Below are 16,293 nucleotides of genomic sequence, written 5' to 3'. Positions count from 1 at the left end.
ATGGCAGTTTTGATTAAAAATAATCGCAATTTAGATTTTTGGCAAAATCATTCAGCCCTACTCCACAGGTCATTGACAATGCAAACATATTGAGGCACCGCCGGTCAGGCGGAGTGGGAACTGATCAGAGAAGCGGCAAAGAAACCAGCAGAAACTCTAAAAGGAACGGCAGAAATGCACCAATAAAGAGGAGGAATCTGTTCGCCTCACAGCGGTTAGATCCGCTCTTCACAAATCCGGACTGTAGCTGACAATCTTTACTGCAGCACAGAAGGTCACGGCACTAACACCGCGTCAATATACTAAATGAATAGATAACAACAAATAAAGAAAATATATTATACTGTTAAAAACTCAGTGTCATTGGAGAAGGACTTTTCATGTTAATTAAAAAAAACAACTTTACAATTATTTTACAATGACAGATGCGTGTGTTTCATTAAAGTTTTCAATGGTTTGTGCTGCATACAAGAAGAAAACTTGAAATTACTCTGTAGGGTGAAGACAATAATAAGAAAGGCAGTATTCAGCGCAGAAAGGCAAATTCCAGCAGACTTTGCACCTTCAGCACCGCAGGCTGTAGAGACCTCAAAAGGAATGCTGGGAGACACAAAGGGTGCGTCCACATTTTACTCACACTTGCCAGTAAAGAGAGCAGGCTCAGAGCGAGGTCACAAGTCTGACCCCGTAACGACTAAACCAAAGAAAATCAATTGGGCCGCAAATCTTTGTAGGAACCTGCACCTTTACTTCAACACACAAACGGCCTTGTCTTTGCGTGGCTTTACTTCTTGAGGACAACACATTAACTGCAGATCTATTCAGCCTACAGTGACGGCTGTGCCCACAGATGGCCACTACTCAGGAAGCTTTTCTCTACAGAGAAAAGGACAATAACACTAGGGTCCTGGTTACAGTAACTGGAATGCAAACCTTGGACTAATGACCTGACAAACAGACTTCATGCAAAATCTCATTCCGCTCAAATAATGGTAAAGAAAATGGGGACTTCTTTAAGGAACATGAAAAACAACAATTTAAGGTATTGGTTACAGAAAGAAGGTGCTTTAACTTTGCATTTCTTTTAGTGAATTCTGTTCAGCGTTGATGGGAAATGGCATTCACATCCTTCCACTTCTACCAGAGTTTAGGGATCGTGGAGGTAAAGGTGAGGTTCAGCTTGTGGGGACAATGAGCTGTCGAAAGGCTACATCCAGTAGAGCTAATGGCATCTGGACCTCTGCGTTTGTAACATCTGCAGGCCTGTTTTTATCTATTTTCGCAGCCATAAGGGAGCTCCCATATGTCAACCCACACCAATCCAAGGAAAAAAAAAATGGAGATGGGGTAAAGGCTTCATCTCAGAACTGATCATATCTGTGTTGATTTTAAAAAAAGAGGATAAGTAAAAATAGTAGGTGTGAGTGTCGTTTTGTTTAGCGTTTGTGGGCTGGGTTATCCAATCAGCAGACTTGAAAGGCTAAAGAGTTTAAAAGCAGCGACTGGCACTTTAAGTAAAAGAGAGTGCAGAGGAATGAGGAAACCAAACGGGCGGAAAGAAGATGCCGATGGACACGCTCTACATCTGGGACCGTCACCCAAGGTAAACAATGTTCAGGGAGCCATCTGGTTCAGACTGGATGTGGGGGGGCAGAACTGGCAACGAAGGGGAGCAGAGGGTGGAGGGGAGGGTTGTAACGAGCACAAGCATATGGAAAAGCAGATCTTTCCTGTCCCTGCAGCAGTCGGCGAAGGCAAATGTCAGCATGCGCCGCATCCACGCTTGAGTGTGCTGCACTCAGCACCACCACCTGGCCCTTCTTGCTCAGCCACCCAGTATGGGAAGCAGTGACACTGTGGAGCATTTCCTCGGGGGGGAGGAAAGCACCGAGGTGCTCAAGCTCATCCACCCACATTCATGTACACCAACACCTTCATCACTCCCAGCTTGTTTCCACTAAAGAGATGGATGGAGGAACTAGTGACTTACTTTTATTGGGATGGAATTCTAGTCGAAGACAACCTCCTAGTCCTCAGGTTATCGATTTTAAATGAGTTTCAAATTGAGTTTTACTTTTTCACCCATATGGCACCAAATTACAACTGTTTTAATTTGCAGCCACTATTAGGGAATGCATATCTGTACAGATTTAAATTAGATTAATCCAGTTTATTCCAATAAAACCAGCCCGTCACATTTACTGTTACTGAATTTGCAGCAGTCACTCATCCCGACTCTTACTCCATCTTATTTATTTGTATCGTTTAGATAATTTTAAAACCTTTTTGAATGAGTTTAAAATATTACGAACCAATAAATAATACACATAGTTAAAAAAAAAAACCATTTCCTTTTAATCCTTTGAAGTTTGACTTATAATTGAAATGTTTTTATTTACTTCCTGTTCAGTCACAATACATTTTACAATCTGAATGAGCTTGTATTTGTCAAAAGAACAAAAACTGGGGCTATATTTAATTTACTTCTTTTTTTTTTAAAGCCAGAAGTTGGAGTGAATTAATATATTTCAACGTGCATATCTTTGTTTAGATTTTTTCAAGTGGTTTGCAATAAATGTGATTCTATTCTGAGAAAATCATTGCTTCGCAAAACCTGATATATACATGAGTAAATATACATTTTTTTTTATATTTGTCCATGTTGGAGCAGATAAATAAGATTATCTGCTGAATAAATAAGCGCTTTGGCTCCTTATATAAGATATGCATACCGGTATATATTGCACTTAAAATAAGATAGTGGAGATAATTTTGCTTTTTATTTTAAATGCAAAAGTATTATATTAACTGACCATTTTTTTTTGTAGTGAGAAAATTAAACAACTATTTTGTGGCACATCTTAGGACAAAAAAAAGGGAAACAAACCAGAAAAGATACCTGTAAATTGCTGTTCTTATATGTCAAGACTCGAGGTAGGCAAGGTGCTAAACAATTATGTCATGAAACAACAAATATTTAACTCCCCTAAATCCACATTTATGAGCATCTTGAGCACCGAACTTGCCACAACCACCATCTGCCACTTGATGTAAAAAATTATACTGATCTAATCTAGATCAACATTGACAACAAGGCTTTACAAAGAGATATTTTTTAACATTTTTACAGCTCAGCTTAATGTGCTTCACAGTTGACTTGAGAGGCTGTCAGATCGCACGGCCAGTTGGCTTCATCCGTGCATCCATGCTCACTTTCAGCGCAGCAGTGTGGAGGGCCAAGGCCAGCTCACTTCATGCAGAGCAGCCAGTCAAGAGGAAGGCCAGGCAACACCAAATGTCTTATTCATTCGCTAATTTGTTGTGACTGCAGGGCATAAAAAGCTTGTTTTCTTGCCATCTGAGGCCAAGAGAGCCCGCTGACATGTTACTTAAAGATACACATACACACACAGGCAAACAGATTGCGCTACCCACTATCTGCCCTACTTTTATGTGCAATGGTGGTAATAAATGGAGACTCACTCCTGATTACTTTTCTAAAAGCACCACCAGGGGACAGGCATCCAACTACTGACTCGGCAAAGCTGAACTGACAGTTACTAAAAACAACAGTTTGCAAAACAAATAAAAACAGGTAAAAAAGATGGGCATTAATGCTTTGCCTTTAGCGGTTGCCACGGTCTCTGAAGAATGACAGCCACATGCCTGAACCCAACCATGGCCTGTTTAAGCAAAACACGTGACCATCTGATTATTTTCCCTCCAAGACTGAACCCTTTTCTACACATTTTTTAAGCATTCAAATTCATTCAATTTATCTTACATTTAAGCCTTTAACTTTAGGAGGACAAATATATGGAAAAATTTCATAAATCCAACAGGAATTTCGATAAATTGTAACTCAAAGGAAGCATGGCCAAATTTTGGTTTTGTTTATATATGAAAAATCTTCATCATGGTTTGTTAAATGATTTAGGGTCATTTATTGTAGTTCAGTTAAGATACAAAGGTATTAGTTAATGACTTGATTTTGAAATTCTTACAGGGAAGTATTATATCTCACAGAAGCTTGGCTAAAGTATAAGGATTATCCTACCTTACATAAGTCAAAGCCCAGGCCCTGTTGATTTAAATTTTTACATTCATCGACATAAAGTGAAAAGGAGGAGACGGCAGCCATCTCTGTCACATCTAATTAACCTGCAGCCAATGAATAGCTATAATTATTTTTAATATTGGACTGTGAGTTTTCCATATCCTAATTGCAAAGCACTAAAACCGCTTCCATTTTTGTTTTGTATCATCCACCAAGGATTTGTATTCTGATTTAGTGTTGAATCTGTTTAAGGTTTTCATAGTGAAGCATAAAGTCAAGACAACATGAAAATGACAGCCTTAATGTAGCCTTTAAATGCCATCTTAAACTTGGCTTCTTTCAAACATCCACAGACCTACCCACTTTTGTCCTCATACTCTGAACCTTGTTTAAACGTATAACAAGAAGACACTTCAAATGATAGTAGGGGGAATGAGAAGATCAATCTGTTACACTCACACATTCACCATGATCTTTTTGAACTGCTGCCAACTAGTAAACGTATGACATCTAAAGCAGAAACACCAGCAGGGTTTAAAAATTTTGACTTAAAAAAGGAAAAGAAAAAAAAACGAGAGAGATAAAAAGAAGAAAATAAATATTGCGAGTTTTTTTTTTCTCCTTTCACCCAACATTGAGATTGCAATTTTATTTCGATTTTCCTTCATACTAACCACACGCATGTAGATGTTTTACTTTAGGAGTTCATTGTTTTCATCACTTAACTGTGCAGAGTCAATTGTCGCAGTACTTTGCTGTTATGCTGAAAAGTGCTTTCTTCTACCGTACTCTGTTGCATAGATCATGCTGCAAAACTCTCTTCCCTTCTGTATGACGGCAAAGCTATTTCAAGCATATTACTTCCACTTAAATGGCTGGAGTAGGAAAGTAGGTTTCTTAATGTTGCTAAATGTGATGTGGCTACAAGTGAGTGTTTATGTAATTTTAAAAACTGTATTTTGTTAAGTTGTAATTAAATTCCAAATGCAAATAATCACCCAACTTTAACCAACAGTCCTCTGTCTCCAAAGTAAAATGAGAAAGCATTGAGATAATGCAGTTGTTCTATTCCATTTATTTTGTATGATTGATTGATTGATTGTCTTATAGTTTGTGTTTTTTGCATGAATATCTAAACTTCAAAAACATTATACATAATATCTATAACTATAATAAATCTCAGCTAAATACATAATTGATTTTTGCTCCTTTTAATACCCACAAAACATGTCTTCCTTCTAATATCTAAGTAAAAAAAAAAAAGATTTTCCAAAACTAATTTCTTAACTTAATTACACCTACATAATAGAGGTCAAGAAAAGCATTTGCTTAGATAATTTTCTCTGATTAAGTTTCCAGTTTTGCAGAGTAATGTAAAATAAGTAGAGGAGAACAAAGAGCATATTAACATGAATGCACCACAATCTGATGAATAAAAGCAACAGCTTGAAAACAAAGAAGAATCAGCAGATTATTGTGCAACATGCAGCGCTGTCCTTCCAGCACCAACATTTTAATTTACTCAACAAAGACTCCCCAGCTGTGTTACAAGCCGGAGCCCAGCTCCCTGAGGTCAATTCGATTTTTACTGGGACTCTGGTACTTGAGCTGAAGGCCTTGATGGTGAGAGAGCACAGTTAATCGACTTTCTTTCTTCCTTGAGCTGTTGTTGTACAAAATTATTATAGATTCTCTGAGAAAAAAAAAAATCTGAGCTGTGGCTCCTTTGTGTTTGAGGTCTATAGTAAAAACACAGTGCAACGGTGGCTTCTTAAGAAAACCTGGCCTTCGCAATCAAATGCAATTTCACAAGCTCCTTAACAAACAACTGTCTACTTTGTTGACACAATGCATGGTTGCTTCTATACCTATTTGGTGACCGGTTGGGAAGAAGTGAAGCCAAGAAAGGTAACGACTCAAAGAAGATTTAGAAAAAAAATGTAGTTGGTCACTTTCAACTTAGGTGGGTCAAAAAATCCCAACCAAGTGCCACAAAACAGTTCCTCTTTCTCTCTATGCTTTTATCATCTCAACTGAAGCTTGTTTTAAGGATTTTTAATGATTTTTTAAGGAATTTTAATTCTGAATAGATTCAGCAGTGTCACTGAGGAGATAACCTTTCAGTCTCATTGTGTCTGTTAAGATATTCCTAACCGTGTTGCTCCAGAGAAGGCTAGACATTCGATCATCAGATTGGAACCATGGCTAAAAGATAATATCCAAGGTATTAAATGGAAAGGCTTGCTAACTCTTACAACTATTGAGTTTTTTTCTTTAATCTTCCCCTCTGGAAGCTTCCACTGAACTGTGTGAGATATTTCTAATGATCTCAGAACATCCAATGGTTAACAGCTGGTTATACACCAGCAGTGTGTCGCAGTGAGCTTGTTGCATATATTTATGATTCATGCCCAATATTGAAGCGTGTTCTGCGCTATGTTATTCCATGCCACAAAACAAGAGGGTCTAGATACGGTCTAGATACGGCCGAGACGGTGAGGAAGTGGGAAGTTTGTGCGACAAAGGAGGGACATGAGGGTGAAAAAGAGCGGGGATCCAGGTGGAAAAAGGCTCCCAGCGTTCTTGCGTACCTCGCTGGTCCGTCTTCACGAGTCGTTTTCCACAATGGCGGTCATACAAACAAAACAAGCCGGTAAGGTACCAAACAGGAAATATGCATAGAGTAGAACGGATGTAGATTTGACCAATCAGAGGCCTCCTGTCTGTCTCACCTATAATTTTGGAGAGGTGCAGCAGAGTGTCTGTGGCAGAGGAACATTTGCATTCACAGTGACACACACGCAGACGACCTGATTTCTGAGTATAAATCAGCCTTTAGACTGCTGTGGTGCAAAGATGTCTGCATTCATACGAGCGCAACCCACTCCTAAGTAATAATAAATAGCCATTTTTAAAGCAACACAAACATAAAGATTGAGACTTTCCATTCGTAGATGATAATAATTAAGATACTTATGTGTAATGCATTACATTCCTGTCTGTAAATCCCTGTAATTACTACACACTGGAGCTTTAAATGAGAAGACTAAAAAGCTTACTGTTCCACTGAGAAGAAAAAACAGGAGGCCAAGAATAAACCTTTCCTTTAAGGATTTATTTGATTTACAGATTGCCGCTAATCTGGGAGTGAAATCAACCCTTCCATGAAATTACAGTCATATAGAAAATCGTTAAATCCTGCTTCTTTTAATTTACATGCCTGCCTACAATAACGCCCATGATGCCTACAGAAACTAGACATCAGTAATATGTGCTTTCATAAAATCCAGGCTTGACTCCCGCAATGCACTTCTTTATAGAATCAACCAGAAATCCATTGTATGTTTGTAACTTGGGTCAAAATGCTGCAGCCTGATGTTTAAATAGTAAAGGCAAAAGAGAATTAGCAGCTTTGAATTTTGGTTCACCTCTGAATATATTTCTAAATCCTCCAGTATGCGTAGAAAATGCTTAAACAGTTCAACACCCTCTCGTTTTTCTGATCTGCTCAAAGGTGACAGAGAGGAATAACACCATGAAATGATTCACAGCTTCATTTCAGGCAGGCCAACTCTCTTATTGTTTTTAAGGCTTGTTTGAAAAACACACTTTTATTTCCTGGCCTTCAAACCAGTTTGAGTTGTTCACTTCAATGTGCTTTTATCATTGCAGTCGTTGCAATGGTTACTTATTTTCTACCTTGAGTCATCTGCTTTTTTTGGTCACAGCCCTTTGTTTCATCATGACAGAAGAAAATCTTTGGAAAAGCAGCATTTTTGAAGTAGTCTTTTTTTTTCCTCCAGTTTTTTAAAATTTTAGAGAGACTTCTGATAGAGGGTGTCATGGATGGTCTACCATTTTCCATCAGATTATACTATAAGAAATCCAAAGTACCTCCATCAATTTTGTACTTTTTACACATTTCGTTAACAAAAACAATCATAAGAGGTTATAAATCTAGTAAACAGTCCAATGTGGAATGCCCTTGCTACCCTTCTAGCTAATGTGAGAGACACGGCTGCTGAACTCTCAGCCTCCCAGTATAAAGTAAAAAATTATACTTGACCTGGTTTATTTAGCAGAAAGGGAGCATGGCTAACATCTACCCTCGTTTTAGCGCTGAGAACCAACCTCCAGCCATCTGTCGCAGTTATTAACCTGGAAATCATGAGCCGTCTGATAAAACCTGGTACACTCGACTTGGCCATTAAAGGGGATTTTTTTTAGATACTCTGCATAAAAAAGGGCCTGGTAATACTTTAATTTTACCATTTTCCCAAGTAAAGGAACTCATTACGAAGAGGTTGGATTTGTGAAGTACTGGGTCACCTTAATTTAATCTGAAAATGTTCAATCCTGTAATCTGTAAGCAGAGAGATGAATCCAGGAGGTGATGATAAGTATAAAGCTTTCTAAAGAGAGCTGGAGCCATCCCAGGTTCTGAGGCTGAAGAACCAGTTTTCCTTCTTCATTAGCTTTATTGAATTCAAACTATGCTAATGTGTGAGCTGTTCCTGTTATCACTGGAAAAAAATAAAATCTAGATAAATAATTTTTTCTTAAAATATGCATTTGTTATTGGATTGAGGAGGTAAAAGAGACATCTTAAAATAAGAAAACACAATTGTATTGTCTTATTTAAATTGCATATTATATAATTATAAGAGTAAAATACTCATTCCATTGACAAACTATCTAATTTACCTACTCAAATTAAGGGTAAATACACTTAATTTAAGACATTTTTACTTATTTCTAGATCATTTTTTCCAGCTTTAGATTAATCTTTCCCTTCAAAGTTGCCTGTTTTGATATGGATCATCTGCTCTGCTGACTGGTTCTGTTGCATATATTGTAACTTTACTTTCCTTCCCCGCCGCTGTTTGTATTATGAGTATTTTACTGCAGAATTTGTCAAACCTAATTATTTTTTTCCCCATTAATACACCTTTTATAACAGTTTTTTGTTCAGAAAATAACAAAGGCAAAAAAAGAACACCTCAAGACAAAAGCTGAATGTTTTAAAGAGCTGGACGGCAATTCAAAGATAAATCAGGAATATCAATAGAGCAACCGGGCCTCGGACACACAGAACGCCACTGAGTGGAAGAGGATTTCCTTTTTCAAGGTTCAACATCTTCCTTTATCCCTTTTCAGTGAATAATAAGCATGAGTCCGCTGAGATTTAGAGCACTCCAGCTGTTGGAATCCAGTCCCTGACTTGTTGAGGACCCTGGATCCCACTAGTGCGGCACACAGGCCCAGAGGTGGTGAGACGAACAGCAGCTCCACAGAGAATGCAGGGGACAGAAACGGATAGCGATGGAAAAGACAAGGAAAGACGGCGCAGAAGCTAGACCCCCACGCAGCTGCTCATGTTCTTCAGGGAACCCAGGCGAGAAGCGTTACTCAAGCGCTTAATTCCTCTAATATGTGCAGTCATGCGGTGTTCAAGGTGGGGAGGGGTGGGGGGTTGCGGCAGAGCGAGTCCTGAAATTCTCCATCCATGGGATACATGAGGGACCAGCTTTACAGGGCCTGGGCAACTGGCCGCTGGCGACATGGAACCGGGTAGTAGGCTATGCTGAGACAACCACTGAGACCAAAAGCGCTGATGCCCACCACTCTGATCCGCAACAGTATGTTAGAAAAGCTCTATGTATGCCAGCACAACCAGAAGCCAGAGACAGAAGGTGTGTGCCTGTAAATACATGAGATGATGGCGAGTTGGGGCTGAGCGAGGGGGACCCAGATGGACTGAATGAGGGGGAAAGGACATCTTGGTCCAAATGTAAATGATGGCAACCACCGAACGTCAGGATCTGGTACCGGTTGTCCAACTTGGACTCATTGAAATAACTCCTCAATCTTGTGTGACTTAAGGCCGCCATTGTGGAAAACGACTAGTGAAGAGCGAGGTGTGCGAGAACGCTGGGACCCTTTTTCCACCTGGATCCCCGCCCTTTTTGGCCCTCATGTCCCTCCGTTGTCACACAAACTTGCCCCCACTTCCTCACCACCTCGGCCGTATCTAGACCCACAGCTAATTCCTGATTGTCCCTCTTGCGTTGTGAATAACATGGCGCAGACCACGCTTCAATATTGGGAATAAATCAAAAATATCTACGATAAGCTCACTGCGACACACTGCTGCGGGAGTATAACCAGCCCTTTAGAGGGGGGAGAAAGCTATCGCCAGTAGGGAGCAGCTGTATAGTAGAACATTGAGCTAAAAACTTTTTAAAAACCATTTAAGTCATAAAAAAACTAATATTCATGGAGGAGGAGAGACTGACTGAATCTCTGCATCTCTGAGATGTCCCAGCTTACCTGATACTGCCTTGACTGAATGCTTCTGTAAAAAGTCGAGGGTTTGAGCCAAAGCCTTTTTGTTGCAGTGTGTAGAGAGCTCCTCGTTACATTCGAAGCACCTGGAAAAAGCAGGGAGGACAGAAATAACTAACACAGAAAGAATTCAATTAAACCTACAACCAAAATATACCACTAATTAAAAATTGTATAGAATGTACTTTTACTAAGATGAAGCTCTAAGGTGCCGTTATTCAACACCAAAACCATTGTGGATTGGAGGACAGTCATTTGGTTAATGTGGGTTTGTAAATATGTTTAGTTGGATAAAAAAAAAACTGTGACTGTTTTAAAAAATAAAGATTTGTTGTTCCTACTTTTTTTTTTTTATTGTCAGTGTTTCAGTTCTCTGGATTCACATTTTTTCATCATCAACCCACATCGCCCTACCCTCTACCCCGGGGTTCTCACCAGGCCTTCCACGTGTTCAGGCTGATTGTGATGCAGTGTGACTCTGGATGGAAGGTCTGGTGATGCTTGACGGCGTGCTGGATTCCTGACTGGTTACAGCCCTGTAAGACACTTCCTTCAGTCTTCTTTGTATAAAAAGGATTTTTTTATAATAAAGCGTATATTTGTATATTGTATAAAGTGTATATTTTATATTAAAATATATATTAAAGTGACGTCAGACTTGAGCTGGGATCTAGTCGCATTAAAACCACAAACTTCAATGTATTTAATTGGATTTGTAATATTAAAGGTGCCAAAAAAAAGCTGTTTAGAACTGTGAGAGAAAGGGAAATCTGTTGATGCTGTTTTAAAAAGAAGCCATCTTACTTGAAAACCACATTTTAGGCACACCAGGATGTCGTGGGATGTGGTCGACTCTTCGTCGATCATCGTCCTCTCCCTCAGACAATCGGAGCAGACCAGCCACACGCTCGACAGGACAGACTTTTTCACCGAGCTCAGGTCCACAGCTTTATTTACATGCTGGCATGTTAGTCCTGGAAAACAAACAAACACTCTTCACATGAAAGACTTTCTGAAGCTTTTATTGTTGGATCATTTATTCAGGGCCTTTAGCTTTTGAAAAATCATCAGAATTACAGAGGAATCCATGATTCAAATGGAGGCAGTGCTGAGTTTCTTACAGCTTGAAGTAATGCTTAATAAATTGTTTTGCCAAATAACCTACTGAAACTAAAAAAAAAAAACATAAAAAAAAAAAACATTTTTTAGAAAAGCAAAAAATAAAAAAAGAGTAACTTTTATAGCCCTGACCTTTCATCTGTTTCTCATTTTAAAGTTGTTTATTCCACGCTTTTAGAGTCAAGGTTTGGGTCAAAATCAATTCTGTTTTCAAAATAATTAAAAAGGAAAAAGAATAAACTTCAAAATCTACTGAAGTAGGCATGCAGAAAGTAAGTCTGAATGCAAAGTAAACTGGATATTCAGTTTATAGGTGGTTGCAATCTTTAATAGATGATGACGTTAAGAAAACAAATGAAAGATTATAACAAGTCAAGGTTTATTTTTAATTATTCTGGCAATTTAAAAAACCTCAGCTGCATAAAAAGAAAGCTAATAATGTTACAGATTGTGATCTGATTATTTTTTACCATCTGTTCAGAAAAATGCTAACATTTTCTATTAGTGGTGCAGCACTGCAGTTAAATTTGTTACCTAAACTCAAGAGGCTCCATTTTTTTTTTCTCTTCAATTCATACTGAACCATCATTATTTAGATCCTGGTGGAATCAGGAGTGACTCACCAACTTTAAATCTTCCACTATAAGCCCAGCCTTTACTTACCACTGACTTCGTCTGATGACTCCTCATCTCGAGGTTTCCGAGGTTTATTTGTCCGCTTTGTCATGTCTGCGGCTTTCAGAGAAAAGGGATCCTTTAGCCGCATCTGGAGCTCTGAAAGTGAATTTGGAAGATATCGTGATTTGTTTTAATTGAAATAGCAAAAACTGTCTTAGCACATGTTTTTGGGGAGTTTGTCAAAGCAATATAATAAGGATGTTTTCAGGGATCCTGCAGTAATGAGATCATCTCCTTGTTTCTGTGGCTTATAGAGAAACTTTCATTTATAGGAACTGGATTCAGTCATGATATGTTTGACGTCATTGGTCTCGCTTTCATCTATAAGAAGAAAATGTATAAAATGTTGCCTTAGTTCATAAAAATTAGAGGATTCGGGCTTTGAAACCTTTGAAGCATTTTCATTTCTTTTTTTTTTTCTCCGTCAGTCTGCTGCAGACTCTCTGCCTTGAAATCAGTCCTCTATTATCCCGCCCACTTTGATAGAAAACCCTTCTGTCCTGCGGCATTAGGAACAGGTTGGAATGAGACTTTATGGTTAATTTGATGAGTCGATTCAAAGGTGTTCTAAAAATCAAAGCAGGCCCTAACCATCAGTCTTCCTCGGCCTTGCTTGGTAGTTGTTAGAATCTGTCTGGGCTAATATACAGTGCATCATTTTGTTTTCTACCAATTTGTGACTGTTTATAATAGTCAAACAAATTTCCTTCTCATCTGTGTAAAGGAATTTTCTCTAGAAGCCTTGTGGTTCTGATACCACTTATGTAATGTACGTCAGGTTTTCTAATTTATTTTTAAGCAAAAAACTCTTCTGCTGACTTTTTTCAAACAAGACTACTCAGACGCCTGCTTCTTGACAGCTGTTTTCAATGCTTTCTTCTGGATACCCTTTGTGGCCTTAGAAAACTGGACATTAGTTTGTCTCTTAGCTGTTGAAGTCTTTCCACTTTTATACTTTTGAGCCACCGAGGATTTAAACCAAAACAAACAAAACAAGCCTCAAAAGCTGGAGCATATGGGGGAAAAGAACTAATAAAACCCAATGAGAATACATGAAGGGTTCATACACAATTTTGATGTAAGGCTATATTTTGTATGTAATAGTCAGACCATCTTCATTTTTTAAAGGCATAAGAACAAAACTTGAAGATGAAATTAAAACAGTTATACTGAAATTAGTATAGCTTAATATTTAGATATTAAACAAAAACATAGTCCATAAGATGGATGGATGGCTGGCCGGCAAGATGAGTTTTAAATTGTCAAACAGATAGATGAACCCCTGAACAATAGACAGATATACCGATGTGTGGCAGACAGATGACAGAAAAAAAATAATGGATTGATAAACTGATAAAAAGGTCATAATGAGGTGAATGAATTAACTGAAATGCATGAAAATGATGGGAATTCTGTGAAAACACAACTATTTTTAAAAAATCTGCTTTTTTTGCCAAACACTGTTAATATCTATTATTTTATCTTTATTAATTTATCAGTCATTTAAGACTTGTACAAACCCAAGGATGAATGGAATAGTTTCATGCCAAATTGTAGTGATCAAGGTCATAGAAATCATTTATAAGGGCAAAAACCTTCAGTTTTTCTGACGATTTCAGGGCTGAATAACTTGTATGACTTTTATGCTGCCACTGAGATCCAATAGATATTTGTTGAAGTAATAAATCTAATATCCACTCATCATATTTAGCGCTGACATATTTATACATTTAGATCAAGTCTGAATGGTTGAACGGAATAAGTTATCGACACACGAGTAAAGCATGACAGTTGAAGAAAATGAGTGTATTAACATTTTTCATGTTCTACTCAAGAACAAGGACAGGAGGCCTAGACACAGCTGACAGCTTAATAAGGTTTGTGTATAAAACCTTTGTGATATTTACATAAGAAATCTACACCTTCAAAAGTATTGGCTTTAAGACAGATTAAGCTCACCTCTTTCAGCTCACTCCTTTGCTGTTAGCTGAAGCCCACAGTAATGTCTCAACTCCCCCAAGCTAGCTAACCAGCTAGCTAACCAGCTAGCTACATGAGCATGTCGTAACGAATGCGGCAACTAATACGTAACTTTAAGCCAACACAAACACCTCTCCTTTAAGACATGTCAAACGCCCACGTTAGCGACAACAAACCAGCCGTAAAACTCGAGAGGGTTTTCTTTTTCTAGGGTTCACTTCCAGCTAAAAACGTTGCCTATCTTTCTGTAGCTTTAGCAGCAGAAGTCAACATATGACGCACTACGGCAGGCCAGCGGGATCAAATGCTGCATTCAGGTCCAGTTCACAATGTCTCATTAAAATTATAATGACCTCCAATTTCCTGTGTAAAAGTTTTACATTATTTTTATGCGTAAACATTGAATGATTATTAAGAAATAAACATATGGTCACAAGTGTTATTCTTTACATTAGTCCCTCGTCTACGTCTCTGCGCATGCGCGGACGGATTCTTGTAGCTGCGCGTGAAAGTCATCCAACGTTGCGGTGCTGTGTGCTATCGGCGTGTTTGGCAGGAATTTCTCGGTCAGGCTGTTATGGCGCTTAGAAGATGCTGGAGGTTGGCAAGATTTCTCCCGAGACTCCCCGTCCCGCTAGTGTCATCATCCTATATCGGACGGGTAACTGTGTCCAGCTTTGGTAACACTTACAGCGGCTACAAAAGTGAGTTTTACTCAAGGGAATAATCGTATCGCGGTGAGGTCCATATATAAACCTTATATCGGTGTGTTTGTTTTGTTTTCAGAAAGTGAGTTTCAGCGCATGAGGTTCAGCTCTGAAGCCCGAAACACAGACGTAGATTACGAGCAGCTGAAGCGGCTCCTGGCTGAGGGGAAAACAGCGGTGGTAGATGTCCGAGAGCCATGGGAGCTCAGGGAGTATGGATTCATCCCTGGGTCAGTGAACGTCCCATGTGAGTAAAAAAAAAAAAAAAAAAAGAGCTCGGGTTATCTTTGTTGCCTTGTTTTATTGTCTTTATATGATCTATATGGTTTAAAATTTGACAACGCGTGCCTCATTAAAGTGTTATTTTTATCTAACGGTGACTTCTTATCTCTCATGTTCGTGTTGCCTTCATGGCCCAGTGGGACAGGTGAGCTCTGCCCTCCAGCTTGCTCCTGAGGAGTTCAGAGAAAAATATGACGGGGAAATGCCGAGACAAACGGATAATGTTGTCTTTGTGTGTCTGGCTGGGGTCAGAAGCAAGACTGCACTCAACACAGCCGCCTCCCTGGGATATAGAGAGTAAGAAGCCCTCAGATTATTAATTTAAAAGGCCATATTCCTTTGTTTTCATTTTAATTACACAATTTAATATATTCAATTTATTTAAAATGTATGGTTTAAAATTTCTTTTAGAAAAAAAACAAAAAATAAATAAAATGTTACTCTTTATTTATATTTTATCATCCCCTTTTCCTAATACCCCTAAATGAAATCTAGGGCAACCGGTTGCTTTGAAATATAATCTAGTAGAGACCGTTGTGGTTTTTTTTTGTGTGTGTGTGTTTGTTTTTCTCAGTCATAGACACAGAGATCTACAGCTCAGGTCGTAGACTCACCCCCCCTTCCAGGAAAATCCTGGTTATACTTCATAAATTAAATGCATGAGGAACAAACATGCCATTCCTACTGTGGTGCATGGTGGTGGCAACATCATCCACTTCCTGAGGGTTGGTATCCTGTGACTGTTGAATCCAACACACCTGAATCAAATGACTGAATTACCTCTTTAGTATACATGCTGTTTCTCCAGATTCCTCTTGGTCATCGTATTAACTGGTTCATGTGTGTTGGACTGAGGAAACATCTAAAAGTTGCAGGCTATCGGCCCCCTTACGGCCAATTTATGCTTCTGACGCATAACCTCTACAACCGTCAAATCTGTCTCTGTGCGCGACCATGCCCCCCGCGCAGAGGTTCTGCAACCGCCGTTGCGCACCTCAAATAAATCCTGGCTACACGTCAGACGGTCATAAACCCGCGCAGACCTCAAGTGAAAGTCCGCAGACAAAAAGCAGTTGTGATTGGTCCTTGGTATGCCTTTCCGGCTGTCTGTGTGGTCGTCCTTCT

General features: G+C 38.9%; 2 protein-coding genes across 3 annotated transcripts in view; one reads left to right on the top strand and one right to left on the bottom strand.

Annotated features, from left to right (window-relative positions):
- The window catches only part of usp45 (ubiquitin specific peptidase 45), a 53,868-nt gene extending 39,299 nt beyond the window's left edge, over positions 1-14,569 (bottom strand). For both annotated transcript variants that reach the window (XM_015403887.1, XM_015403888.1), the window contains exons 1-5: positions 14,159-14,569; positions 12,185-12,295; positions 11,207-11,376; positions 10,838-10,938; positions 10,388-10,488 (exon numbers count right to left, since the gene is read on the bottom strand). In XM_015403887.1, coding sequence (XP_015259373.1) covers positions 10,388-10,488; positions 10,838-10,938; positions 11,207-11,376; positions 12,185-12,287 — 475 coding nt within the window. In that variant the 5' untranslated portion in view covers positions 12,288-12,295; positions 14,159-14,569. The remainder of the gene's footprint in view (positions 1-10,387; positions 10,489-10,837; positions 10,939-11,206; positions 11,377-12,184; positions 12,296-14,158) is intronic.
- A 102-nt stretch (positions 14,570-14,671) lies between these two features.
- On the top strand, positions 14,672-15,495 carry LOC107104006 (thiosulfate sulfurtransferase/rhodanese-like domain-containing protein 3). Its single transcript, XM_015403889.1, has 3 exons — positions 14,672-14,883; positions 14,966-15,133; positions 15,306-15,495. Exons 1-3 carry the CDS (start codon positions 14,757-14,759, stop codon positions 15,467-15,469), a joined length of 459 nt encoding a protein of 152 aa, XP_015259375.1. The 5' UTR covers positions 14,672-14,756; the 3' UTR covers positions 15,470-15,495.
- Positions 15,496-16,293: the final 798 nt, after the last annotated feature.

Source organism: Cyprinodon variegatus, unplaced genomic scaffold (assembly GCF_000732505.1).
Source record: "Cyprinodon variegatus isolate N-32 unplaced genomic scaffold, C_variegatus-1.0 Scaffold1588, whole genome shotgun sequence".
Classification (NCBI taxonomy): domain Eukaryota; kingdom Metazoa; phylum Chordata; class Actinopteri; order Cyprinodontiformes; family Cyprinodontidae; genus Cyprinodon; species Cyprinodon variegatus.
The sequence above is the reverse complement of the archived record's forward strand: the minus strand, read 5'-3'. Positions and strand labels throughout refer to the sequence as shown.

Bases quoted from the DNA above. Each gene is read 5' to 3' on its own strand.
- LOC107104006 (XM_015403889.1), top strand. From the start codon at position 14,757: ATGGCGCTTAGAAGATGCTGGAGGTTGGCAAGATTTCTCCCGAGACTC. The intron at 14,884-14,965 runs GTGAGTTTTACT...TTTTGTTTTCAG, and splicing joins CACTTACAGCGGCTACAAAA to AAAGTGAGTTTCAGCGCATG. The intron at 15,134-15,305 runs GTGAGTAAAAAA...TTCATGGCCCAG, and splicing joins TGGGTCAGTGAACGTCCCAT to TGGGACAGGTGAGCTCTGCC.